Source organism: Phyllobates terribilis, unplaced genomic scaffold (assembly GCF_046119375.1).
Source record: "Phyllobates terribilis strain yellow unplaced genomic scaffold, ASM4611937v1 Scaffold_259__1_contigs__length_2703414, whole genome shotgun sequence".
Classification (NCBI taxonomy): Eukaryota; Metazoa; Chordata; class Amphibia; order Anura; family Dendrobatidae; genus Phyllobates; species Phyllobates terribilis.
Genome location: NW_027363019.1, coordinates 2,063,425 through 2,089,641, shown reverse-complemented (window position 1 = coordinate 2,089,641; position 26,217 = coordinate 2,063,425). Strand labels below are relative to the sequence as shown.

Sequence of the window (26,217 nt, the reverse complement as noted above, 5' to 3'; positions counted from 1 at the left end):
AAAACAATTCAGATGCAGTTGAAGTTCAGACTTTCAGCTTTCATTTGAGGGTATCCACATTAAAATTGAATGAAGGGTTTAGGAGTTTCAGCTCCTTAACATGTGCCACCCTGTTTTTAAAGGGACCAAAAGTAATTGGACAATTGACTCCAAGGCTATTTCATGGACAGGTGTGGGCAATCCCTTCGTTATGTCATTCTCAATTAAGCAGATAAAAGGCCTGGAGTTGATTTGAGGTGTGGTGCTTGCATTTGGAAGGTTTTGCTGTGAAGTAAACATGCGGTCAAAGGAGCTCTCCATGCAGGTGAAACAAGCCATCCTTAAGCTGCAAAAACAGAAAAAAAACAGCCGAGAAATTGCTACAATATTAGGAGTGACAAAATCTACAGTTTGGTAGATCCTGAGAAAGAAAGAAAGCACTGGTGAACTCATCAATGCAAAAAGACCTGGGCGCCCACGGAAGACAACAGTGGTGGATGATCGCAGAATAATCTCCATGGTGAAGAGAAACCCCTTCACAACAGCCAACCAAGTGACCAACACTCTCCAGGAGGTAGGCGTATCAATATCCAAATCTACCAGAAAGAGAAGACTGCATGAAAGTAAATACAGAGGGTTCACTGCACGGTGCAAGCCACTCATAAGCATCAAGAATAAAAAGGCTAGACTGGACTTTGCTAAAAAAACATCTAAAAAAGCCAGCACAGTTCAGGAAGAACATTCTTTGGACAGATGAAACCAAGATCAACCTCTACCAGAATGATGGAAAGAGAAAAGTATGGCGAAGGCGTGGTACAGCTCATGATCCCAAGCATACCACATCATCTGTAAAACACGGCGGAGGCAGTGTGATGGCTTGGGCATGCATGGCTGCCAGCGGCACTGGGTCACTAGTGTTTATTGATGATGTGACACAGGACATAAGCAGCCGAATGAATACTGATGTATTCAGAGCCATACTGTGTGCTCAGATCCAGCCAAAAGCAGCCAAACTGATTGGCCGTCGTTTGATACTACAGATGGACAATGACCCAAAACATAAAGCCAAAGCAACCCAGAAGTTTATTAAAGCAAAGAAGTGGAATATTCTTGAATGGCCAAGTCAGTCACCTGATCTCAACCCAATTGAGCATGCATTTTCCTTGTTAAAGACTAAACTTCAGACAGAAAGGCCCACAAACAAACAGCAACTGAAAACCACCGCAGTGAAGGGCTGGCAGAGCATCAAAAAGGAGGAAACACAGCGTCTGGTGATGTCCATGAGTTCAAGACTTCAGGCAGTCATTGCCAACAAAGGGTTTTCAACCAATTACTAGAAATGAACATTTCAATTTACAATTATTTCATCTGTCCAATTACTTTTGGTCCCTTTAAAAACAGGGTGGCACATGTTAAGGAGCTGAAACTCCTGAACCCTTCATCCAATTTTAATGTGGATACCCTCAAATGAAAGCTGAAAGTCTGAACTTCAACTGCATCTGAATTGTTTTGTTTAAAATTCATTGTGGTAATGTCTAGAACCAAAATTAGAAAAACGTTGTCTCTGTCCAAATACATATGGACCTAACTGTGTGTGTGTGTGTGTGTGTGTGTGTGTATGTGTGTGTATGTGTGTGTGTATGTGTATATGTATATATATATACACACATATACATACAGTAGAGACCAAAAATTTGGACACACCTTCTCATTTAAAGATTTTTCTGTATTTTCATGACTATGAAAATTGTACATTCACACTGAAGGCATCAAAACTATGAATTACCACATGTGGAATTATATACTTAACAAAAAAGTGTGAAACAACTGAAAATATGTCTTATATTCTAGGTTCTTGAAAGTAGCCACCTTTTGCTTTGATGACTGCTTTGCACACTCTTGGCATTCTCTTGATGAGCTTCAAGAGGTAGTCACCGGAAATGGTTTTCACTTCACAGGTGTGCCCTGTCAGGTTTAATAAGTGGGATTTCTCGCCTTATGAATGGGGTTAGGACCATCAGTTGTGTTGTGCAGAAGTCTGGTGGATACACAGCTGATAGTCCTACTGAATAGACTGTTAGAATTTGTATTATAGCAAGAAAAAAGCAGCTGAGTAAAGAAAAACGAGTAGCCATCATTACTTTAAGAAATGAAGGTCAGTCAGTGCGAAAAATTGGGCAAACTTTGAAAGTGTCCCCAAGTACAGTTGCAAAAACCATCAAGCGCTACAAAGAAACTGGCTCACATGAGGACCGCCCCAGGAAAGGAAGACCAAGAGTCACCTCTGCTTCTGAGGAGAAGTTTATCCGAGTCACCAGCCTCAGAAATCGCAGGTTAACAGCAGCTCAGATTAGAGACCAGGTCAATGCCACACAGAGTTCAGAGGTATGGACAAGCGACAGCAGATTAGATGGAAAATCATCAGTAAATTAACCCCAACTCTGCTGAGTAACGATCAGACTCCAGTACCGAAAGAAATCATAGGAGAGAACGGACAGAAGAGTTGGGACATCTGCAGACAAAATGTGACCGATGCTCTAAGGAAGGTGAAAGTTTCAGAAAGAAGCCGCTGAAGACGAAGACTCAAGACTGATGAAGACGACAGCGGAGAAACCGCGACTCACAGATCAGAAGAGAATAATCAGGGAATGAAAGCTGTGAGAAAATGTAGAGAAAACCAGAGCAAGTCTGGAGAAAAATCATCTATTATAGGACGAGGCCGAGAGACGTCATCACATCCACCGGAGCCAACAAGAGTCTCCTCTCACCTGGTGATGTCAGAGGCCGGAGCTCCTCCATCATCACCTCCTGGTACCGATCCTGGTGTCCTTCTAGATACGCCCACTCCTCCATGGAGAGATAGACAGCGACGTCCTGACACCTTATAGGAACCTGACAACAACGACACCGTCATCACCCAGAATCCTCCAGTGCTGTCCTGTATAATGTCCCGGCAGTCACCTCTCCGCTCATCCATCACCCAGAATCCTCCAGTGCTATCCTGTATAATGTCCCAGCAGTCAACTCTCCGGTCATCACCCAGAATCCTCCAGTGCTGTCCTGTATAATGTCCCAGCAGTCACCTCTCCGGTCATCACCCAGAATCCTCCAGTGCAGTCTTGTATAATGTCCCAGCAGTCATCACCCAGAATCCTCCAGTGCTGTCCTGTATAATGTCCCAGCAGTCACCTCTCCGGTCATCACCCAGAATCCTCCAGTGCAGTCTTGTATAATGTCCCGGCAGTCACCTCTCCGGTCATCACCCAGAATCCTCCAGTGCTGTCCTGTATAATGTCCCAGCAGTCACCTCTCCGCTCATCACCCAGAATCCTCCAGTGCTGTCCTGTATAATGTCCCAACAGTCACCTCTCCGCTCATCACCCAGAATCCTCCAGTGCCGTCCTGTATAATGTCCCAGCAGTCACCTCTCCAGTCATCACCCAGAATCTTCCAGTGCCGTCCTGTATAATGTCCCAGCAATCACCTCTCTGGTCATCACCCAGAATCCTCCAGTGCTGTCCTGCATAATGTACCAGCAGTCACCTCCAGTCATCACCCAGAATCCTCCAGCGCTGTCCTGTATAATGTCCCAGCGTCAGCTCTCCTGTCATCACCCAGAATCCTTCAGTGCTGTCCTGTATAATGTCCCAGCAGTCACCTCTCCACTCATCACCCAGAATCCTCCAATGCTGTCCTGTATAATGTCCCAGCAGTCACCACTCTGCTCATCATCCAAAATCCTCCAGTGCTGTCCTGTATAATATCCCAGCAGTCACCTCTCCGGTCATCACCCATAATCCTCCAGTGCTGTCCTCTATAATGTCCCAGCAGTCACCTCTCCGGTCATCACCCAGAATCCTCCAGAGCTGTCCTGTATAATGTCCCAGCAGTCATCACCCAGAATCCTCCAGTGCTGTCCTGTATAATGTCCCAGCAGTCACCTCTCCGGTCATCACCCAGAATCCTCCAGTGCAGTCTTGTATAATGTCCCGGCAGTCACCTCTCCGGTCATCACCCAGAATCCTCCAGTGCTGTCCTGTATAATGTCCCAGCAGTCACCTCTCCGCTCATCACCCAGAATCCTCCAGTGCTGTCCTGTATAATGTCCCAGCAGTCACCTCTACGGTCATCACCCAGAATCCTCCAGTGTTGTCATGTATAATGTCCCAGCAGTCACCTCTCCGCTCATCACCCAGAATCCTCCAGTGCTGTCCTGTATAATGTCCCAGCAGTCACCACTCCGCTCATCACCCAGAATCCTCCAGTGCTGTCCTGTATAATGTCCCAGCAGTCACCTCTCCGGTCATCACCCATAATCCTCCAGTGCTGTCCTGTATAATGTCCCAGCAGTCACCTCTCCGCTCATCACCCAGAATCCTCCAGAGCTGTCCTGTATAATGTCCCAGCAGTCACCTCTCCGGTCATCACCCAGAATCCTCCAGTGCTGTCCTGTATAATGTCCCAGCAGTCACCTCTCCGCTCATCACCCAGAATCCTCCAGTGCTGTCTTGTATAATGTCCCGGCAGTCACCTCTCCGGTCATCACCCAGAATCCTCCAGTGCTGTCCTGTATAATGTCCCAGCAGTCACCTCTCCGGTCATCACCCAGAATCCTTCAGTGCTGTCCTGTATAATGTCCCAGCAGTCACCTCTCCGGTCATCACCCAGAATCCTCCAGTGCTGTCCTGTATAATGTCCCAGCAGTCACCTCTCCGGTCATCACCCAGAATCCTCCAGTGCCGTCCTGTATAATGTCCCAGCAGTCACCTCTCCGGTCATCACCCAGAATCCTCCAGAGCTGTCCTGTATAATGTCCCAGCAGTCACCTCTCCGGTCATCACCCAGAATCCTCCAGTGCTGTCCTGTATAATGTCCCAGCAGTCACCTCTCCGCTCATCACCCAGAATCCTCCAGTGCTGTCCTGTATAATGTCCCAGCAGTCACCTCTCTGCTCAGCAGCTCAATCATCTTGTTGCTGAGCTCTAGGATCTTCTTCTTCCTCTTATGTATCGGGGGGTGCGGGGGAGGCTCTGTGATGGGGTCTGGGCTCCGCCCTCCTGACTCCTGGAGATGGATGATGGGAGTCACACCCTCCCCCGGTGTCTTCCTCACTATTGTGTAATCCTGTGTATGGAGAGAGACACTTAGTGAGAAGAATTCCTTCCCGACTCCAGATCTGACAATCAGTAGAAATCCCGGGATCAATAACCGTCTCCAGTAATCTGGGGCCATAACCTGGAATATTATTACACTCAGGACAGACATCCAGGCCCCTCTACAGCTCTTATAGGGAATCCCCATGACAACTCCTCCTGGCAGAGAGCTGCACAAAATCACTGCTCTTACAGTAAAGAATCCTTCTCTTCCTCTTCTGGATTTCCTCTTCCCGATGTCAGACTTGTTACATAGCACAATAAAGCTGATAGAAATGTAGAGGAGTTACCTCTCCGCTCAGCAGGGAGATGATCTCCAGGGTGAAGTGTAATAATCTTCTAGTGGTCTCGTCCTCGTCCATCCTCAGAAGGTCATTCAGGAGAAGGAGGGATGAACACTGGATCAGCTGGAGGGCGTCTTTACAATAAAAGGAGAAGATGAAAACAGAGGACAACATCAGAATCCATTAAAAAACATTCAGCAAAGGTTTGGGTGTGTCAGTGGTTTGTTTGCTAAGCTGCAGAGCAGGAGGCGCTGTACAATGCAAGTCTGGGTGAAGGTACAACAAAGGCTGGTGAAGGCAACGTAACTGGCGCACCGAGTGAAACGGCGGCAGGTTTACATGGACTGTTTGGATCACCCGGCTGCGATCCGGAGGACATTGTGCAAATAAAGATATTTAAAGTTGAACTTTCCTTGGGTCACTGCCCCATTACAATATGGTGGAGAATGCGGGCAGTGTGAACTGAGGCATACCCCAAAAGCTGCATGTCTGTGATCAAGTCTGCAAAGCTACAGCTCAAGCCTGCTGATATGGAGGGGCTACTAAAGCAGTTAGTACTTACCCAGCAGCACCAACATCTCCAGTGGCAACAGCAGGAGCAGCACCAGCAGAGCACTAATGACTTGATCGTGCAGCAGATTGCGGCTCTGCGAGAGAAGCCACCAGCACCGACCCCGGAAACTCGTGAGGCCCGGGACAAGGTCCGTTCAGTCTTGAGGAAGCTTAGTCTGGAGGATGATGTAGAAGCCTTCCTCACCATCTACATGCACACCACGGATTGGGAGAACCTGCCAACTTCCCAGTGGGCTGACGTGGTGGCTCAGTTTCTGATAGGCGACGCGCAGAAGGCCTACTTTGGCCTCAGTTGCGATGATGACCAGGACTATGGGAAGCTGAAAGGTGAGATCCTTGCCCTACTGGGAATTAATACATATTTGAGAACCCAACGGGTGTTTTCATGGACATTTGTGGAGGCCGGGACCGCCAGGTCTCAGGCATATGACTTGCTGCAGCTAGTTAAAAGGTGGCTCCAGCCTGAGACTTTGACTCTGGCCCAGATGGTGGAGAGGGTGGTGGTCGATCGGCTAGAGAGAACTCTGCCAGCAGCTATACAGAGTTGGGTGCGGCAAGGGGACCCAGGCACTTTAGACCAGGTGGTTAGCCTGATCGTGCGGTACACGGCCACTCAGGACTTCATACGGGGCTCTGCCCCACTGCGACTATCACGAAGGACCCTGCAAGCCCAGGAGCCGGTGAAAGGGTCACGTCCCTCTGCTGGGGACAGTCAGTGCCGAGCCCATAATGAGGGGGTACCCTGGAGTGAGGGAGGCAGACCAGTGTCCCCTAAAAAGGTCTCAAAGACTAATGGTGCCTCCACTATCAGGTGCTGGCAGCGCCAAGGGCCAGGACATGTGGCTGACAACTGCCCTCTGACTGTTGAATCCATGGACTGTGGGTTCACACGCAGAGTCTCGATGTATGCCCAGACAGTCTGCACGGTGACTGCAGACGCTGCGGGCAGCGAACCCAAATTGTGCCAGGTACTCATCAAAGGGTACCAGAAGGAGGCTCTCTTGGACTCAGGGAGCCTAGTGACTCTGGTCCATGGGTCACTGGTTGCCAAGGAGAACCCCAGTGGATGGAAAGTCAGGGTTGTTTGCATACATGGGGACCTCCGAGAGTACCCGACAGCAGAGGTTACTTTTTCCATCCCGTGTGGGTAGATGAAACATGTGGTGGGAGTGGTGAAGACCCTTCCTGATGGGACTGTTTTGGGAAGATACTTGCCCCTATACTGGTCCCTGTGGGAGAACAAAATTAACCCTCCCAGGGTAAATGTCCCGGCATGGAACCCAAAGATTCCGAGTCATGGATACCTGCCGTAGGGGGTCGCCGACCTAGTGTAACCCAGATAGGTTAACCTAGAGGTATTGGCAGGAGAGGTTGAGGAGACCCCATCGATCTCAGAGCTGGAAGTGTCCCCTGGTACTTTTGGGACAACTCAGCTGCAGGATCCCACTCTAGCCTGCGAATGAGAAAGGGTGGTAGAAATAAATGGGGTGCCTCAGCAACCGGGTGCAGAGGCGGTTTTCCCGCGCATGGCTGTCAACCATCATCTATTATATAGAGTTGATAAAATCCGGGATGAAGTGGTGGAACAGCTGGCAGTCGTACCGCCGGGCGCTGCTAGAGATGGCTCACGCTCTCTCACACACACACACACACACACACACACGCTGGGTGGACACCTAGGGATGAAAAAAAAAACACGAGAACATATTTTGCAGTGATGCTTTTGGCCCGGGATTTATGCCGAGGTACAGAGGTATTGTGAGTCGTGTCCCAAGTGTCAACTTACCACACCCACTGCAAATTTCCAGACTCCATTGGTACCTCTACCCATTATGGAGGTACCTTTTCAGCGGATTGCGATGAATCTGGTGGGGCCTATAGTAAAATCTGCCCGTGGCCACCAACATATTTGGGTGGTAGTAGATTATGCCACCCGTTACCCGGAGGCAATACGTATCCCCTGCGAGCTGTTTGCCATGTTCTGCCGCCTTGGGCTACCCAAGGAGATCAAGTGGCAAGGGCCAAATGAAGTCCGGGAAAAGGTGGGGGAGGTGAATTACCAAGTGTACCAGCTCGGAAAGAGAAAACCGGAACAACTGTATCATGTGAACCTGCTAAAAGCCTGGAAAGTCCGGGAATGTTTGATTATGGATGAGACGCCTGTCGTACCGTCTGGGAACCCTCTGACACTAGCCAGGGACGAGGTCGGGTGTGAGGATAAGATAAGTGATGCTCTCACTAAACAGCAGCGATGGGAGGCTCGGAATTTGATGCAGCAGAATACAGACGTATTCTCAATACTGCCTGGCCATGCATCTGTGATCCGACATGACACTGTCACCGAGCCTCAGGTAAGGGTACGAGTGAAACAGTACTGTGTATCGCCCTCCAGGCTCCTCCCGCCAGTTCCTGGATCACTACGACACCTGGCTTCCTCACTTTCTATCCTGTGACATCCCCACCCTCATCATGGGAGACTTTAATATCCCCATCAATGATCCCCTCTCCCAATCTGCCTCTCATCTACTTTCTCTAACCCCCTCATTCGGCCTCTCACAGGTTACTAATTCTCCTACACATGAAGATGGGAATTCTCTGGACCTGGTTTTCTCCCATCTATGCTCGCTGCATGACTTTACTAACTCCCCTCTCCCGATCTCGGACCAAACCTTGTTTCCTTCTCTGTTAAGAACTGTCTCCTCACCCAGGACACCCCCACTTACCACACTTATAGGAATACACGTACCATTATTACTCAGCAGCTTATGGACAATCTCCACACGTCTTCAGCCCCCATCTCCTCCCTCTCCTGTCCAGACTTCGCATTGTCACACTACAATAATACACTGAAGAGCGCCCTAGATGAAGCAGCACCTTCTACATGCAGAAAGACCCGACACAGACAACGGCAGTCCTGGCACTCAATGGAAATACGTTTTTTTCAGCGTTGCTCAAGGTGTGCGGAGAGTCAGTGGAGAAAATCTCTTTTAGCAGAGGACTTCATCCACTATAAATTCATGCTCAAAACCTATAACTCTGCCCTTCATCTTGCCAAACAATCCTACTTCACCACCCTCATCACTTCACTGTCCAACAATTCAAAATGACTGGTTGAAACCTTAAACTCTCTCCTGAAACCTAATGCATAGGCCCCCATCACCAACCTCAGCGGTGAGGATCTGGCCACATATTTCCTAGAAAAAATCAACCACATCCATCAGGACATCTCAGCCCAATTTCCTCAGTGCCTGGATCCCCTTTCCTGCCGCACTTCAAGCTCACTAGTCATCTTTGAGCCTGTTACAGAAGAAGAGGTTACCCAGCTTCTCATTTCTTCTCGACCTACAACCTGCAACAGTGACCCCATTCCTTCACATCTGCAGTCTCTCTCACCGGTGGTCACCACTCACCTGACTAAAATATTTAACCTCTCTCTTTCTTCAGGTATCTTTCCCTCATTTAAACATGCCATCATAACCCCTTTACTTAAAAAGCCATCCCTGGTCCAGAACTGCACTGCTAACTACAGACCTGTCTCTAACCTTCCTTACATCTCTAAACTCCTGGAACGCTTTGTCCACTCCCGTCTATTCTGCTATCTCTCAGATAACTCTCTCCTCGACCCCCTACAATATGGTTTCCGCTCTTTACACTCCACTGAAACTAAACTCACTAAAGTCTCTAATGATCTACTAACAGCTAAATCCAAAGGTCACTGCTCCCTGCTGATTCTCCTGGATCTCTCTGCAGCATTTGACACTGTGGATCACCAGCAAATCCTTACTATGCTCCGCTCTATAGGCCTCAAGGAAACCGTTCTCTCCTGGTTCTCCTACATCTCTGACTGCTCCTTCACTGTATCTTTTGCCGGCTCCTCTTCCTCTCCTCGTTCCCTTACTATCGGGGTCCCGCAGGGCTCAGTCCTAGGCCCCCTCCTCTTCTCTCTATACACTGCCCCTATTGGACAAACAATCAGCAGATTTGGGTTTCAGTATCATCTCTATGTTGACGACAAATTATACACTTCTTCCCCTGACATCACCCCTACCCTAATAGAAAATACCAAGGATTGTCTGTCTGCTGTCTCTAACATCATGTCCTCCCTCTATCTTAAACTGAATCTCTCCAAAACTGAACTTCTTTTGTTTCTCCCCTCTACTAACCCAACTCTACCTAACATCGAAATTACCTTGGAGGGTTCAACCATAACTCCCAAGCAAGACGGTCGCTGCCTTGGGGTCATATTCGATACTAACCTTTCCTTTACTGCCTATATCCGATCACTCACCCGCTCTTGTCACCTGCATCTTAAAAACATCTCCAGAATCCGACCTTTTCTCACCTTTGAAACTGCTAAAACTCTGACTGTCGCTCTTATTCACTCTCGTCTGGACTACTGCAACTCTCTTCTGATCAGTTTCCCTCTTACCAAACCTTCTCCTCTCCAATCCATCCTGAATACGGCAGCCAGGGATGTATTTCTGTCCAGCCGCTTCACCGATGCCTCCATCTTGTGCCAGTCATTACACTGGTTACCCATTCGCTACAGGGTCCAATATAAACTCATTGCTCTTACCCACAAAGCTCTCCACAGTTCTGCACCGCCTTATATCTCCTCTCTCATCTCTGTCTATCGCCCTACACGTGCCCTCCGTTCTACAAATGACCTAAGCCTAACATCCCTCATAATCCGAACCTCGCACCTCCGTCTCCAAGACTTCTCTCGTGCTGCGCCAGTTCTCTGGAATGCTCTAACCCAGGCGATCCGACTGATGCCTAGCCCCCATGTCTTCAAGCGTGCTTTAAAAACCCATCTCTTTAAACAAGCCGACCACCTCAACTACTCAGTAAACCAACTTTCCCCTGTCCCTCCTTCTAAATATTATTCAGAATCTGTTCCCTACTCTTCATCTGTCTCCACACCCTCCATGCACAAGATAACTGCACTCGATACTTGATTATTGCACTTATACATACGGGCTGATGACCGAATCATGCAGCTTTTTGTGAAAATCCCTATTTATTATAATTGTCAGACCTAAAATAACAAGCACTATTCACCTACTGTGTCCCCCCATTCCCTTGTAGATTGTAAGCGTGCGAGCGGCCGGACCCTCGCTCCTAATGTAACTGTTTAAACTGTCTTACCTTGTATTGAATTTATTGTCTGTACATGTCCCCGCTTAATTGTAAAGTGCTGCGGAATATGTTGGCGCTATATAAATAAAAATTATTATTATTAGGAATTGGGTACAGTGTAGTGGTGAACGTAATAGTTTAGGATAGAAACAGTTAATGTGTTTAGCAATAGCTGCAGAGCAGGAGGAGCCGGGGTAGTTACCAGGAGGTTTAGTGACTGCAGCAGGGGAGTAAAGGGGAAGTCTGCCCAGCAACCGAAGGAGGATTGGTGATTGGCCCAGTCAAAAGGGGAGGAGATTAGGCCAGGGCAGAGCAACGGTTTTTCCTGTCAGTTAGTTCTGAGGGAGGGATGTGACAGAGCAGTAGCTGGAGGTCCAGGGGGCACAGAAACCCGGTCCGACCAGCAGCAGAGGAAAGTTAGTCAGGAACTCTAAAACGACTTTCCCTTAATGTTCGGGGCCTACGGTCCACAGGAGTCAGCAGAGTAGCTTGTCTCAAAATCTTCCCAGAAGGGGAAGTCGGACGGGGAATAGTACAGAGGAAAGCCTTAGTTACTTACTGGTACCGCGAATTTTCAGAGCCCACGACAGCACCACGAGAGAGAGGATCCGCCCATCAAGGACAGGAAACCTACAGGTTAAAAAGGGCAGCACCTCTCTCCCGCTTCAGTTTAACTAACAGAGCATGAGAGGACCGCCAAGGTTAATTACAACAAAACAAATTCATTTTAAGCCAATTACTTTAACTAACTTCCCCCGAAGGTGCAAAAAAGGAAAATAACTCTATGGGAGTGCAAAAAAAACATCAGTGTAGGGAGGGAATATAAGGGTGCTGTCATGGGCTCCGAAAAATCCCGTTACCGGTACGTAACTAAGGCTTTATTCGTACTTCCATGACAGCACCACGAGAGAATTACAGAGACGAAAGGAGATTAGGGAGGGACCACAGCTTGAAGCACCCTTCTCCCGAAGGTGAGATCAGAAGAGTCACCTAAATCCAATCTATAATGCCTATAGAAGGTGGAGGGAGAAGACCAGGTGGCAGCCTTATATATGTCTTCGATGGAAACCCCCGTCTTCTCGGCCCAGGAAGTTGCTACTGCTCTGGTGGAATGTGCCCTCAACCCTTCCGGTACTTCCTTATCCCCCGAGGAGTAGGCGAGGGTGATGGCTTCTCTAATCCACCTCGCAATTGTAGATTTTGAAGCTTTACAACCCTTCCTAGCCCCCTGATGGCATATAAATAGGGAACTATCTTTCCTAAAACTCTGTGAAACCTCCAGATATTTAAGCACGCACCTTCTAACATCTAATGTATGTAGTTTCTCCTCTTTCTGATTTTTAGGGGGAAAACAAAAAGTTGGAAGATTTACCTCTTGAGTTCTATGAAAACGTGAGACTACTTTTGGAAGAAAAGCTGGGCCAGGCTTTAGAACAATTCTATCATCCATAATTTGAGTAAATGGTGGGGATATAGAAAAGGCCTGTATGTCACTTACTCTTCTGGCTGAAGTTAGGGCCACTAACAGGGCTGTTTTAAGAAGAATAATCTTATGGGTGGCTGAATCTAGAGGTTTGAAGGGGGGGGTTAGTCAAGGCATTTAAGACCAGGTTTAAATCCCAGGGAGAGGGTCTGGATTTAATAATAGGTCTACATCTGAAAGAGGCTTTTATAAACCGTGCTACCCAATAATTAGCTGCTATATCAAAAGCAAATAAGGCTCCTAAAGCCGAAACTTGTACCTTCAAAGTACTAGTGGTTAGGCCCTGTTCTAAACCCCGCTGTAGAAACTCTATTATCTTCCCAATAGGGATCCCATCCTCTAGTTTGAATTCTGCAAAGGACAGGAACTTTCTCCAAGTTCTAGCATAGATCGGGTGATAACGGGCTTTCTGCTAGATAGGAGAGTGTTTACTAAATTCGTGGAAAACACTTTGCTGGTTAACAGTGCCCTTTCAAATTCCATGCCGTTAAATGGAGATTTGAGGCTGGAGGATGGGAAACCGGACCCTGAGTAAGAAGGTCCGGAATTTCCAGAAGGACCCAGGGGTCTGATACTGACATTCTGCGGAGACAAGGGAACCATGGCCTCTTGTGCCAAAAGGGGCATATGAGGATCATTCTGGCTCTGTCTGCCCTGATCTTCCTTAGGACTGACGGAAGCAGGACCATAGGACGGAATATATACGTCAAAGGAAACGCCCATGGAATCATGAAGGCGTCCACTGCCAGGGGCTTTTCTCTGGGGTTTAGAGAACAAAACGTTGCCACTTTCCGATTGGATTTCGTCGCGAACAAGTCCACTGCTGGAAGACCCCACATTGCCACAATCTTGGAGAATATTTGAGGGTTCAAGGACCATTCTCCTTCTTTTAGGGAATTGCGGCTGAGAAAATCTGCTCTGACGTTTTCTTTTCCTTTTAGATGAACCACAGAAAGGGAGAGAAAATGATCTTCTGCCTTCTGAAGAAGTCTGTCTGCTACTCTCATTAAGTCTTTTGAACGGGTTCCCCCTTGATGATTTATATACACTACTGAGACTTGATTGTCCGAGAGTATACAGACATCCTGGCCCTGTAATTATACAAGGAACCCATTGAGCGCATAATCAACTGCCAAAAGCTCCTTAACATTCAAGGAAAACTGTACCTCATTTTCTGACCATGTTCCCTGAATTAAGTTATTTCCAAAATGAGCTCCCCAACCTGTAGCACTTGCATCTGTAGTCAAAACTGCAGTAGGTTTACTTTCCCAAGGGACTCCCTTAGAAAGAGTAGTGTATACCAACCACCAACGAAGGGATTGTAAGCAACGAGGGGTCAAAGTAAACTCCTGGTCTAGATATCCATCTAGAATTGAGTCATTATATAATACATCCCATTGAAGAGCCCTTGAGTGAAATTGGGACCAACGCACCGCAGTAAAACTTGAGGCCAGGGTACCTAATAATGACATGGCTTTACGGAGTGTCATAGAGGGTCTATCCATACAATGTTTCACTAGTCCCTGGGTTTTTGCAATCTTCTCATCTGATAAATGGCATAACTGTCTTTCTGAATCTAAAATGACCCCCAGGAACTGTTGTGCTTTTTGAGGGGTCAACCTAGATTTTTCCAGATTTAGAAACCAACCTAGACCTTGTAGGACAGAAATTGTTACCTGAAGGTGGGCCTCGCATTGTACAAAGGAATTCCCCACTATCAGGAAATCATCGAGGTAAGGGATTATTAAGATATCCTTCTCTCTTATATGGGCCATAACTTCTGCCACCAGTTTGGTAAAAACTCTCAGGGCTATAGCCAACCCAAAGGGAAGAGCGGTATACTGGAAGTGTTTTACTACCCCTTTTATTTTGATGGCCAATCTTAAATACTTTTGATAATCCTTATGAATGGGAACATAGTAATAAGCTTCTTTAAGGTCTAGGAGTACCATATAGCAGTGGGGAAAAAGTAATTTTATTCTTGTTTTTAATGATTCCATCATAAACGTGTCTATTTTAAGAAACTTATTTAAGCATTTTAAATTTATAATTGTCCTGAAACACCCATCTGGGGACCAGGAAGAGCGTGGAGTAGAATCCGTGTCCCTCTTCTGTTTTCGGAACCTCAATCAGGACGTTTTTCTTGGTTAGATCTTGAATTTCCGATATGAGGGCAGTTTGCCGCTCTGGGGAGGAACTAGAGGGAATAATTATGAATCTTCTGTAAGGAATGGCTTGAAATTGGAATTTAAGACCGAATCTAATCAGGCTCAAAATCCAATTGCTATGTGAAATACGTTCCCAAGCCGGAAAAAACAACGACAATCTCACTCCCACCTGGGCCGATTGTGATTCCCCTGGTTTCTGCTCATCTCTGGAGGAAGAACCAAAGAGTAGGCCTCTACCTTTGCGACTTCTTTCCTCTAATTTCTCTTGTTCTCTAAAGAATCTTCTTCGGACAAACTTCTTTTTCCGAAAAGATTTATTAAAAGAGGGTAGAGGTACAGACGGAAAGCCCCTCTTAGGATCTCCAGCTTTCTCCAACAGATCATCCATGGTTTGGCCGAAAAGATATTCACCCTCACAAGGAATTGTACAAAGTCTAGATTTTGTTTGTACATCTCCAGGCCAGCACTTAAGCCAAAGGGCTCGCCGAGCAGCATTTGAAAGAGCTGATGATTTTGCTGCTAGTCTAACTGAGTCCGCAGTTGCGTCAGCAAGAAAGGCCGCTGCACCCTGGACTAGGGGGAGAGAAGAAATAATCTCCTTCCTGGAGACACCCTCCTTTAGTTGGTTGTCTAGCTGTTCCAGCCAGACCATCAGGGCTCTGGAAGTGCAGGTGGCAGCCACTGCTGGTTTCAGGGCTCCTGTAGCTGTCTCCCAAGTACCTTTAAAAAAGGTATCTGCTTGTCTGTCCAGGTGGTCTCTTAAAGCTCCCATGTCGTCGAAGGGGAGGGAAGGCTTTTTTTATGCCTTAGCAATGGCAACATCAAGCCTTGGTGCCTTTTACCAGGAGGTGTTATGTTCTGCTACCAGAGCTAAGGAAAGAGAGGAGATCTGTCCCTACGATAGAACTCAGCTGAATCCCTACGATGTAACAGGGGACCTGATCCTGCGATCAGACCTGCTAAAGTCCTAAGCTAGTCTGTACGGAGACCTATAGATGTGGGGAAGGAATCCCTACAAGTACTAAGGACTGGGAGGAAAATGGGACACCTCCTAACAGAAATAGTAGCAGAAAAACGAACAAACAAAATATATAGAACAAAGAGGTCCGTAGACCAAGCAAACTAACAGAGTTAGATACAGAGCACAGGCTAGCTAGAAAGTAGAAATACAATGAAGTCCAGCAAAGCCAGAAGGGCGGAGCAGGATTAAATAGGCCAACAAGGTCATGTGACCAGCAAAGGAAAAAAAACCTAAGAGCAAGGTTCTAACAGTACCCCCCCTTCTAAGAGGATCCTATCAAAGTAGTCTTTAGATTTTCTGTTGGCCTCCTGAAGATTACCACGCACATCCGTCCAAACTCTCTCCAAATCACCGGAAAAATTCTCCTCCTCAGGCACGGCAGATCCCAACTTGGAGAACGACCCAAACGACGGATGTCTCCCAGAACAACAAAAAAAAGGCGAACAACCAGCAGAAGAAGATGTATGATTGTTCAGAGCAAATTCAGCAAGTGGCAGAAACTCAGACCACCCCTCTTGATTGTCTGCCACAAAACAACGCAAGAACTGCTCAACATCCTGGTTTTTCCTTTCTGTCTGGCCATTAGATTCAGGATGATATCCGGACGAGAACGACAAATGAACTCCCAACCTGTCACAAAAGGCACGCCAAAAACGAGCCACGAACTGAGGTCCACTATCAGAAACAATGTCAGTAGGGACAACATGAAGTCTGACAATTTCCTTGACAAAGGCCTTAGCGAGAGTTTTAGCGCAGGGCAGTTTGACGAAAGGAACCAAGTGACACATCTTGCTAAAACGGTCCACGACCACCCAGATGACAGTAAAACCCTCAGAGGGGGGAAGGTCAGTTATAAAGTCCATAGCCAAATGTGTCCAAGGAGCACTGGGAACCTCCAAAGGACAAAGCAACCCCGCAGCAGGAGTATGTGAGGACTTAGATCTAGCACATATAGTACATTGACGCACCCACTTAATGACTTCCTTCTGCCATCCAGGCCACCAAAAACTGCGACCCACCAGTCTCTTGGTCTCAGAGATTCCGGGATGACCTGCCAACCGAGATTCGTGACACTCAACAAACAAATCTCTCCTAAAGGTCCCAGGCACAAACAACCTCCCATGAGGAGTGTTAGAAGGGGCATTCTCCTGTGCTTTAAGAATCTCATTTTCCAAAACGGAGTCCAAAGCAGCTATCACAACACCTTCTTGTAAAATGTTCTCCTCTTTCTCAGCACCGACTATGGGAGAAAAACTGCGAGACAAGGCATCCGCCTTAACATTCTTAGTACCAGGGATGTAAGTAACGGAGAAATTAAACCGCGAGAAAAACAGTGCCCACCTAGCCTGACGGGCATTCAGGCGCTTGGCAGCATCAAGATATATCAGATTTTTATGATCCGTAAGAACCTGAACGGGAAATTCCGCACCTTCCAAGAAGTGGCGCCAGTGTTCAAATGCGAGTTTAATAGCCAATAATTCCCGATTACCAATATCGTAATTCAGTTCAGTCTCCGAAAATTTTTTTGAAAAAAAGGCACAGGGATGTAATCCATCCCCGTTATCCTGAGACAATACTGCGCCAACCCCCACAGAGGAAGCATCAACCTCAACCAAAAACGGCTTAGTCACATCAGGCTGCATAAGGATGGGAGCAGAGGTGAACCTCTCCTTGAGATACACAAAAGCTTCAATGGCCTCAGAAGACCACTGAACTGCATCAGCACCTTTCCTGGTGAGATCGGTCAGAGGTTTGAAAATACTAGAAAAATTTTTTATGAATTTTCTGTAGTAATTGGCGAAACCCAAAAACCTCTGTATCGATTTCAAACCAATAGGCCTAGGCCATTCCTGCACAGCCTGAACCTTAACCGGGTCCATCTCAAAACCTTTGCTGGAGATAATGTAGCCCAAAAAACTAATTCTCTGTACAGCGAACTCACATTTCTCCAGCTTAGCAAAAAGCGAATTGTCCATTAATAACTGTAATACCTCACGTACGCTCCGCCAATGAGACTCCAGATCCGGCGAATAAATCAAAATGTCATCCAAATACACAACCACATTTTTGCCGATCAAAGGTCTAAGGATGTCATTAATCAGATTCTGAAAAAATGCAGGAGCATTAGTAAGACCAAAAGGCATAACCAGATTCTCAAAATGACCCACAGGAGTGTTAAAAGCAGTCTTCCATTCGTCACCCTCCTTCATGCGCAACAGATTGTATGCCCCCTTAAGGTCAATTTTAGAGAACCACTTGGCCCCCATTAACTGGTTAAACAGATCAGGAATCAATGGCAGTGGGTAAGGATTGCGTACAGTAATTTTGTTAATCTCACGAAAATCCAGACAAGGACGTAAACCGCCGTCCTTTTTTTTTACAAAAAAAAATCCAACCGCCACAGGAGACTTAGAGGGCCTAATGTGACCGGCGGCCAAACTTGTCTGTATGTATTCCTCCAAAGCCTTCCTCTCAGGAATAGTAAGGTTAAATAAACGACTTTTAGGAAGAGTCGCTCCAGGGACAAATTCAATAGAACAATCATAGTCTCTATGGGGAGGCAAAACCTGCGATTCCTTCTCAGAAAAAACTCTCCAAAAATCCTGAATAGGAACAGGCAATTCTCCCCTATCCAAAGCTGCAATACGCCCGTTACAACACTTGTCATAACATTTATGGCTCCAGGATTTAATTTCACTGGTAGACCAATCCAGTACAGGATTGTGAAATTTTAACCAGGGCAATCCCAATATTACTGGAGAAGGCAAGTTATTCAACACTACCAAATCCAATTTCTCATGGTGAACACCATTAATAGTGAGAGGAAATTCACAGACCTTGAGTGTAATATTCTTCAAAGGGGAACCATCCACAGAAACCACAGCAATGGGGGATGATAAAGGTTTGGGTTTTAAATTGAGTCTTTCCAAGAATCCCCCATCAATTACATTCAGAGTAGACCCACAATCCACAAACACCCGAAATTCCATTAATTTTTCCTGAGCAATCGTGGAAGCAGCTAAAAATACACCCTTGGAATTTAAACAGGCAATACGGGCATGACTGATCATTTTTTTTTCTTTCTTCATACGAAGCTCACAGTCTTTAATTAAATGACCAGATTTTCCGCAATAGAAACACAAGCCTTCAGAAAATCGACGGTCTTTTTCTTGAGAGCGAGGTGCCACCGATCCAATCTCCATCGGTTCACCACTGTTAGTACACACATTCTCATAACCAGAAACTGACATAGCAGAGGATTTGCTCTCATTAACCCTTGCACGCAGTCTCCTATCCACCCGTATAGCTAATTGCATAGCCTGTTGCAAATCTTCAGGTGTAGGATAAGCAATTAGCAGGTCTTTAACCCTTTCATTGAGCCCAGCAAGAAATAGACTTTTCAGAGCAGAATCATTCCACCCTGTTAGAGTAGACCAACGACGGAAATGAGTACAATATTTTTCCACATTACCTGATCCCTGTTTCAAACGTCTCAACTCAGTCTCAGCTGATGCGACACGGTCAGGATCATCATATAATAGTCCCAAAGCAGAAAAAAAACTATCCACTGATCTGAAGCATGTATCACTAGGTTGCAAAGAAAAAGCCCACTCCTGAGGCTCTTTGCGCAAAAGTGACATTATGAACCCTATGCGCTGGGATTCATCCCCAGAGGACTTGGGTCTCAAACGAAAATACAATAAGCAAGCATTTTTAAATGAAAAAAATTCTCGGTGTTCACCAAAAAATAAATCCGGCAAACATACCTTAGGCTCCAAGAAATGTGCTCCAGGACAGTTACTCACGTGCTGACGGAGCTCGGCCACCTCCAGAGAGAGTCCCTGCAGGCGATGAGCCAAATCCTGAACCGACACCATGATGGAACAGAAAAATCTTTCCTTAGAGAATTTGCAGGCTGGACTTACTGTTATGTTCTGCTACCAGAGCTAAGGAAAGAGAGGAGATCTGTCCCTACGATAGAACTCAGCTGAATCCCTACGATGTAACAGGGGACCTGATCCTGCGATCAGACCTGCTAAAGTCCTAAGCTAGTCTGTACGGAGACCTATAGATGTGGGGAAGGAATCCCTACAATTACTAAGGACTGGGAGGAAAATGGGACACCTCCTAACAGAAATAGTAGCAGAAAAACGAACAAACAAAATATATAGAACAAAGAGGTCCGTAGACCAAGCAAACTAACAGAGTTAGATACAGAGCACAGGCTAGCTAGAAAGTAGAAATACAATGAAGTCCAGCAAAGCCAGAAGGGCGGAGCAGGATTAAATAGGCCAACAAGGTCATGTGACCAGCAAAGGAAAAAACCTAAGAGCAAGGTTCTAACAGGAGGAGCATGCGGTATCATCAAATGGATACCTCCTTTTGAAAGAGGGAGGGATGCTGCCCTTCCTGTCTGGCTTTTGCCACTCTCTATCAATGAGATCCTTAATTTTTGTATTGATGGGGAAGCATCTTTTCTTTTTTTAACCTAATCCTCCAAACATTACATCCTCTAAAGACTTCTCTGGTCTAGTGTCCACAATGCCCATGGTAGAACGGACAGCTTTCACCAAGGCATCCACCTCATTTAGAGGAAAACATTGTCTATCAGATTCGTTATCAGAGGAAGAGAGGGAAGAGGAAGAAATATCTGAGATATCGGAGTTTGAGCCTGGTCGAGGGTCCTGAGGAGAATGTCTGGCCTCAAAATTCCCTCGCAAAGCCTTGCCTACTTCTTCTTTAATTAGAGTTTTTAGACCCAAAGAAAACCCTAGGGTTTCTTCCGTCATCACCTTGTCAATACAAGGCTGGCACAACTTCTTAATATATACATCAGGGAGCGGGCTGCTGCATAGGGCACATTCCTTATGCTTTGATTTAAATGGACATTTCTGGCTCTGAAAACATTTTATAGACAGAGAAGTAGAAGAAAAAATTTGTAGAACTTTCACGAAGATTCCACTTACACCCTTGCATATGCGGTACCGTAGAAGCAGAGGAATCCTTCTTAACCGGCCGAGGATCCCGCCGAACGACAGGACCTTCCTTCCTGCTTTTTGCGGTGAATTTCCTAGTTGAACGACTGGACCCGGTTCGGGAACGACGTTGCACCGCCTGTTGTGAGGGCTCCCCAAAGGGCTGCTCCTGCAGCAGTTGTTCTTGCTGAGGTGCTAGCTCCTGTGTATCTCCCATTGCCAATGAAAAAACAAGGGGGTGGGAAGCACCTCCGTATGTAACCAGGTCTTTTCTATACTGGCCATACAGATACCTGTGTGGAAAGAGGGGGCCTCCCCCTCCCCCCCCCCACCCGGGGTGGGCAGAACACTGCTCACCGGAACAGGATGGGCGTCCCACCGGTACTGCTGGGAGTAATGTTCCGGCGTCCCCACTCTGCTCGCATGCGGCCCTGTACTTCCTGGCCGCCGTCACAGAGTAGATCTCTTGAATAGTGTAGCGGAGGGGGGGCGGCTGCCTGCATGCGGTCCCACACGTCGCGGGCCATCCGGCTCCACCGAGGGGATGTCACGCTGACCGCAACGCACACGGAGATGCTCCAATGAGCCCTGCCGTGGCTTCTCCAGAAAGAACAGGACCGACTAGGGCAGGAACTTCACCGCTCCGGGCACCCTGTCTATCCATGTGGGCAAGAGACCGATCTTCATCCTGCATGTACCTGATAGGTCTCCCATCAAGGACAGGAAACTTAAACTGAAGCGGGAGAGAGGTGCCGCCCTTTTTAACCTTTAGGTTTCCTGTCCTTGATGGGCAGATCCTCTCTCTCGTGGTGATGTCATGGGAGTACGAATAAATGGAACGGGACTCTTAAAACTGCGAGCGTCTCAGAGGCCAAAGAGGTCGACTATGGAAGGGACATCTCAGGACAAACAAACGTTGAATATTAACATATGCTGTGCAATGAACTGTGAACCTGGAAAAGGATGTGTCCAATACTGCATGTTCCCTCATGTTGAAGTTGGACTGTTAAGTAAAGTTCTTTTTTATAAAACGGAGTGGAAGTCCCCTATCGTGTGTGCGGCGGTTACTGAAGAGGAAAAACCGAAGGCGGCAGAGATCTGCGACCAAAATGTGAGTGTTCTGCACCACACGCACAGCACAGGAGAATTGGGACATTTGTCTTTGTCAGGGTGTAGAAACACAACAGTCCCTCGCCACTACTACCACCCTCACAAAAAATGCATAGGCCAGACTGTAATCCCAAGGAATCAAGGTGTAGCTACAGTCACCAATGGCAGCACTGTGGGCGACAGCTGTAACTGCGCCCCGACACTGAGTGACGGTCGCTCTGTACTGATGCACTGCTGAGCCGGCTGTCAGTCTCAGTCCCGGACGCAGTTACAGCCGCCGCTCAGTGCTGCATACGGTGACTGTAGCTGTGTTGGCACCTGCATGACAGAAAGCCGGCGGCTTCCGGGTGCCGCACACTCAGTACAGCGGCCGGGCACCTCCCTAATGCTATTAACCAGCAGATTAACCCCATCTGTGCATGTTACTGGCGATATCCAACCAGACAGGTTCCCTGTAAGGAACAATGCACAATAAATGTAAATCACTACAAATCTGAGACCTCAGAGACGTGTAACATTCTGGTCGTGTCCGATACGAAACTCCTTATGTTCCCCCCTAACATGTAGACTGTGAGCAGGGCCCTCTCTTATATTGTACCATACTGATACCGGGGGGGGGATGTCAACAGAGTAACTGCACCGCCCAGTGTGGGACGTCGGATCAGGGGACAGAGGACCCCATCAGTCACCAGAACAGGAGTCCTGAGACCCCAAACAAGCTCAGGAGGAACTACCCTTCATAACCCTCATTACTGATCGGCCATTATGTCATGAAGCGATGAACCTTCCTAATATTTCTTCTGCTGTCGCCTTATGAGGCTTCATTGTCCTCCAAACACAATCAGAAATCTGCTGATTTATCCACAGAATGTAAAATCAACCGCTGCTGACAATCACTCTCCTGTGTGAGCGATGGGGGAGGGGAGCGGAGAAGACGAGACAGGGAGGGAGCGAGAACAGCAGCACAAGAGTCACATGTATAAGGCAAAAAAAGAGGAGAAAAGCCGAAAATGGAAGATTCATCATTACACGTCATCTACAGCGAACCTGGTGTAAGAGGCCAGAGCTCCTCCATCATCACTTCCTGGTACCGATCCTGGTGTCCTTCTAGATACTCCCACTCCTCCATGGAGAGATAGACAGCGACGCCCTGACACCTTATAGGAACCTGACAACAACGACACCGTCATCACCCAGAATCCTCCAGTGCTGTCCAGTATAATGTCCCAGCAGTCACCTCTCCGGTCATCACCCAGAATCCTCCAGTATAATGTCCCAGCAATCACATCTCCGGTCATCACCCAGAATCCTCCAATGCCGTCCTGTATAATGTCCCAGCAGTCACCTCTCGGGTCATCACCCAGACTCCTCCAGTGCTATCCTGCATAATGTCCCAGCAGTCACCTTTCGGGTCATCACCCAGAATCCTCCAGTGCTGTCCTGTATAATGTCCCAGCAGTCACCTCTCGGGTCATCACCCAAAATCCTCCAGTGCTGTCCTACATAATGTCCCAGCAGTCACCTCTCGGGTCATCACCCAGAATCCTCCAGTGCTATCCTGTATAATGTCCCAGCAGTCATCTCTCGGGTCATCACCCAGAATCCTCCAGTGCTGTCCTGTATAATGTCCCAGCAGTCACCTCTCCGGTCATCACCCAGAATCCTCCAGTGCCGTACTGTATAATGTCCCAGCAGTCACCTCTCAGGTCATCACCCAGAATCCTCCAGTGCGGTCCTGTATAATGTCCAAGCAGTCACCTCTTCGCTCATCACCCAGAATCCTCCAGTGCTGTCCTGTATAATGTCCCAGCAGTCCTCTCTCCGGTCATCACCCAGAATCCTCAGTGCCGTCCTGTATAATGTCCCAGCAGTCACCTCTCCGGTCATCACTCAGAATCCTACAGTGCTGTCCTGTATAATGTGCCAGCAGTCACCTCTCCGGTCATCACCCAGAATCCTCCAGTGCTGTCCTGTATAATGTCCCAGCAGTCACCTCTTCGGTCATCAACCAGAATCCTCCAGTGCTGTACTGTATAATGTCCCAGCAGTCACCTCTCCGGTCATCACCCAGAATCCTCCAGTGCTGTCCTGTATAATATCCCAGCAGTCACCTCTCCGCTCAGCAGCTCAATCATCTTTTTGCTGAGCTCTAGGATCTTCTTCTTCTTCCTCTCATGTATCGGGGGGTGCGGAGGAGGCTCTGTGATGGGGCACGGGCTCCGCCCTCCTGACTCCTGGAGATGGATGATGGGAGTCACACCCTCCCCCGGTGTCTTCCTCACTATTGTGCAATCCTGTGTATGGAGAGAGACACTTAGGGAGAAGAATTCCTTCCCGACTCCAGATCTGACAATCAGTAGAAATCCCGGGATCAATAACCGTCTCCAGTAATCTGGGGCCATAACCTGGAATATTATTACACTCAGGACAGACATCCAGGCCCCTCTACAGCTCTTATAGGGAATCCCCATGACAACTCCTCCTGGCAGAGAGCTGCACACAATCACTGCTCTTACAGTAAAGAATCCTTCTCTTCCTCTTCTGGATTTCCTCTTCCTGATGTCGGACTTGTTACATAACACAATAAAGCTGATAGAAATGTAGAGGAGTTACCTCTCCGCTCAGCAGGGAGATGATCTCCAGGGTGAAGTGTAATAATCTTCTGGTGGTCTCGTCCTCGTCCATCCTCGGGGTCATTCAGGAGAAGGAGGGATGAGCACTGGATCAGCTGGAGGGATCTCGTCCTGCCGGCGTCTTCATGATAAAGGAGAAGATGGAGATCACAGGGGACGATATAACGACAATCACTGAATTCTGCCCCAAATATCCGACATTTATCAGGAAGAATCTGGAGGAAAAGCCACAAACTCCACCGCGGCCTCCTCCGCCGACCTGACCGCTCATTATCAGCCTCGTAGGAGGACGGTCACCGTGGTAACTACAGTGCCAGCAGGGGACGGTCACCGTACTAACTACACCGCCAGCGGAGGACGATCACCGTGGTAACTCCACCTCCAGCGAGGGACGGTCACCGTGGTAACTACACCTCCAGCAGGGGACGGTCACCGTGGTAACTACACCTCCAGCAGGGGACGGTCACCGTGATAACTACAGCGCCAGCGGAGGACGGACACAGTGGTAACTACACCGCCAGCGGGGGACGGTCACCGTGGTAACTACAGCGCCAGCGGAGGACGGTCACCGTGGTAACTACAGCTCCAGCGGAGGACGGCCACCGTGGTAACTACAGCTCCAGCGGGGGACGGTCACCGTGGTAACTCCACCTCCAGCGGGGGACGGTCACCGTGGTAACTACAGCTCCAGCGGGGGACGGTCACTGTGGTAACTACACCTCCAGCGGGGGACGGTCACAGGGGAGACTCCACGCAAGTAACAGGACCCCCTCCTCACCCATGCAGTCCCACACTTTCAGAATCCCCCCTGCTCCCTGTGCAGCCCCCACATCACCTCAGCTACTTAGAGTAATCACCACAGCATCAGCAGCAGCGAGCTATGGAGAGCGAGGCACCGCCCCTTTCCAATGACATCATCAAGTCACATGGGTATGATGTCAGGTCCTTTAGCCCACATGGATTTAGTCTCTACCTTTACTGAGCTCCGCCCCCTAATCACATGACGATGACGTCACCAAAGGTCCTCCGCTCTCAGTAGAGGAAGCTCTTTCTGTGTTGTTGTGATGCTCTGTTGTCTCGGTTGAGCCTAGAATGTATGGGCTCCTGTCAGGTATATATTATTGGAGGCAGGAGAATGTATGGGCTCCTGTCAGGTATATATTATTGGAGGCAGGAGAATGTATGGGCTCCTGTCAGGTATATATTATTGGAGGCAGGAGAATGTATGGGCTCCTGTCAGGTATATATTATTGGAGGCAGCAGAATGTATGGGCTCCTGTCAGGTATATATTATTGGAGGCAGGAGAATGTATGGGCTCCTGTCAGGTATATATTATTGGAGGCAGGAGAATGTATGGGCTCCTGTCAGGTATATATTATTGGAGGCAGGAGAATGTATGGGCTCCTGTCAGGTATATATTATTGGAGGCAGCAGAATGTATGGGCTCCTGTCAGGTATATATTATTGGAGGCTGCAGAATGTATGGGCTCCTGTCAGGTATATATTATTGGAGGCAGGAGAATGTATGGGCTCCTGTCAGGTATATATTATTGGAGGCAGGAGAATGTATGGGCTCCTGTCAGGTATATATTATTGGAGGCAGCAGAATGTATGGGCTCCTGTCAGGTATATATTATTGGAGGCAGCAGAATGTATGGACTCCTGTCAAGTATATATTATTGGAGGCAGGAGAATGT

General features: G+C 47.8%; 1 protein-coding gene across 1 annotated transcript; it reads right to left on the bottom strand.

Annotated features, from left to right (window-relative positions):
• Positions 1–2,434: 2,434 nt before the first annotated feature.
• Positions 2,435–25,446, bottom strand: LOC141219296 (uncharacterized). Its single transcript, XM_073666065.1, has 7 exons — positions 25,355–25,446; positions 24,500–24,640; positions 23,998–24,180; positions 22,934–23,054; positions 5,423–5,550; positions 4,924–5,103; positions 2,435–2,548 (listed from the first exon to the last, which is right to left on the bottom strand). The coding sequence occupies exons 2-7, from the start codon at positions 24,581–24,583 to the stop codon at positions 2,435–2,437; spliced, it is 810 nt and encodes a 269-aa protein (XP_073522166.1). The 5' UTR covers positions 24,584–24,640; positions 25,355–25,446.
• Positions 25,447–26,217: the final 771 nt, after the last annotated feature.

Coding starts and splice junctions, on each gene's coding strand:
- LOC141219296 (XM_073666065.1), bottom strand. CDS start 24,583: ATGACCCCGAGGATGGACGAGGACGAGACCACCAGAAGATTATTACAC. Junction 5,551..22,933: donor GCTCTGGCCTCTTACACCAG/GTTCGCTGTAGA, acceptor TTTATTGTAAAG/ACGCCCTCCAGCTGATCCAG. Junction 5,104..5,422: donor TCTCCCTGCTGAGCGGAGAG/GTAACTCCTCTA, acceptor CTCCATACACAG/GATTACACAATAGTGAGGAA.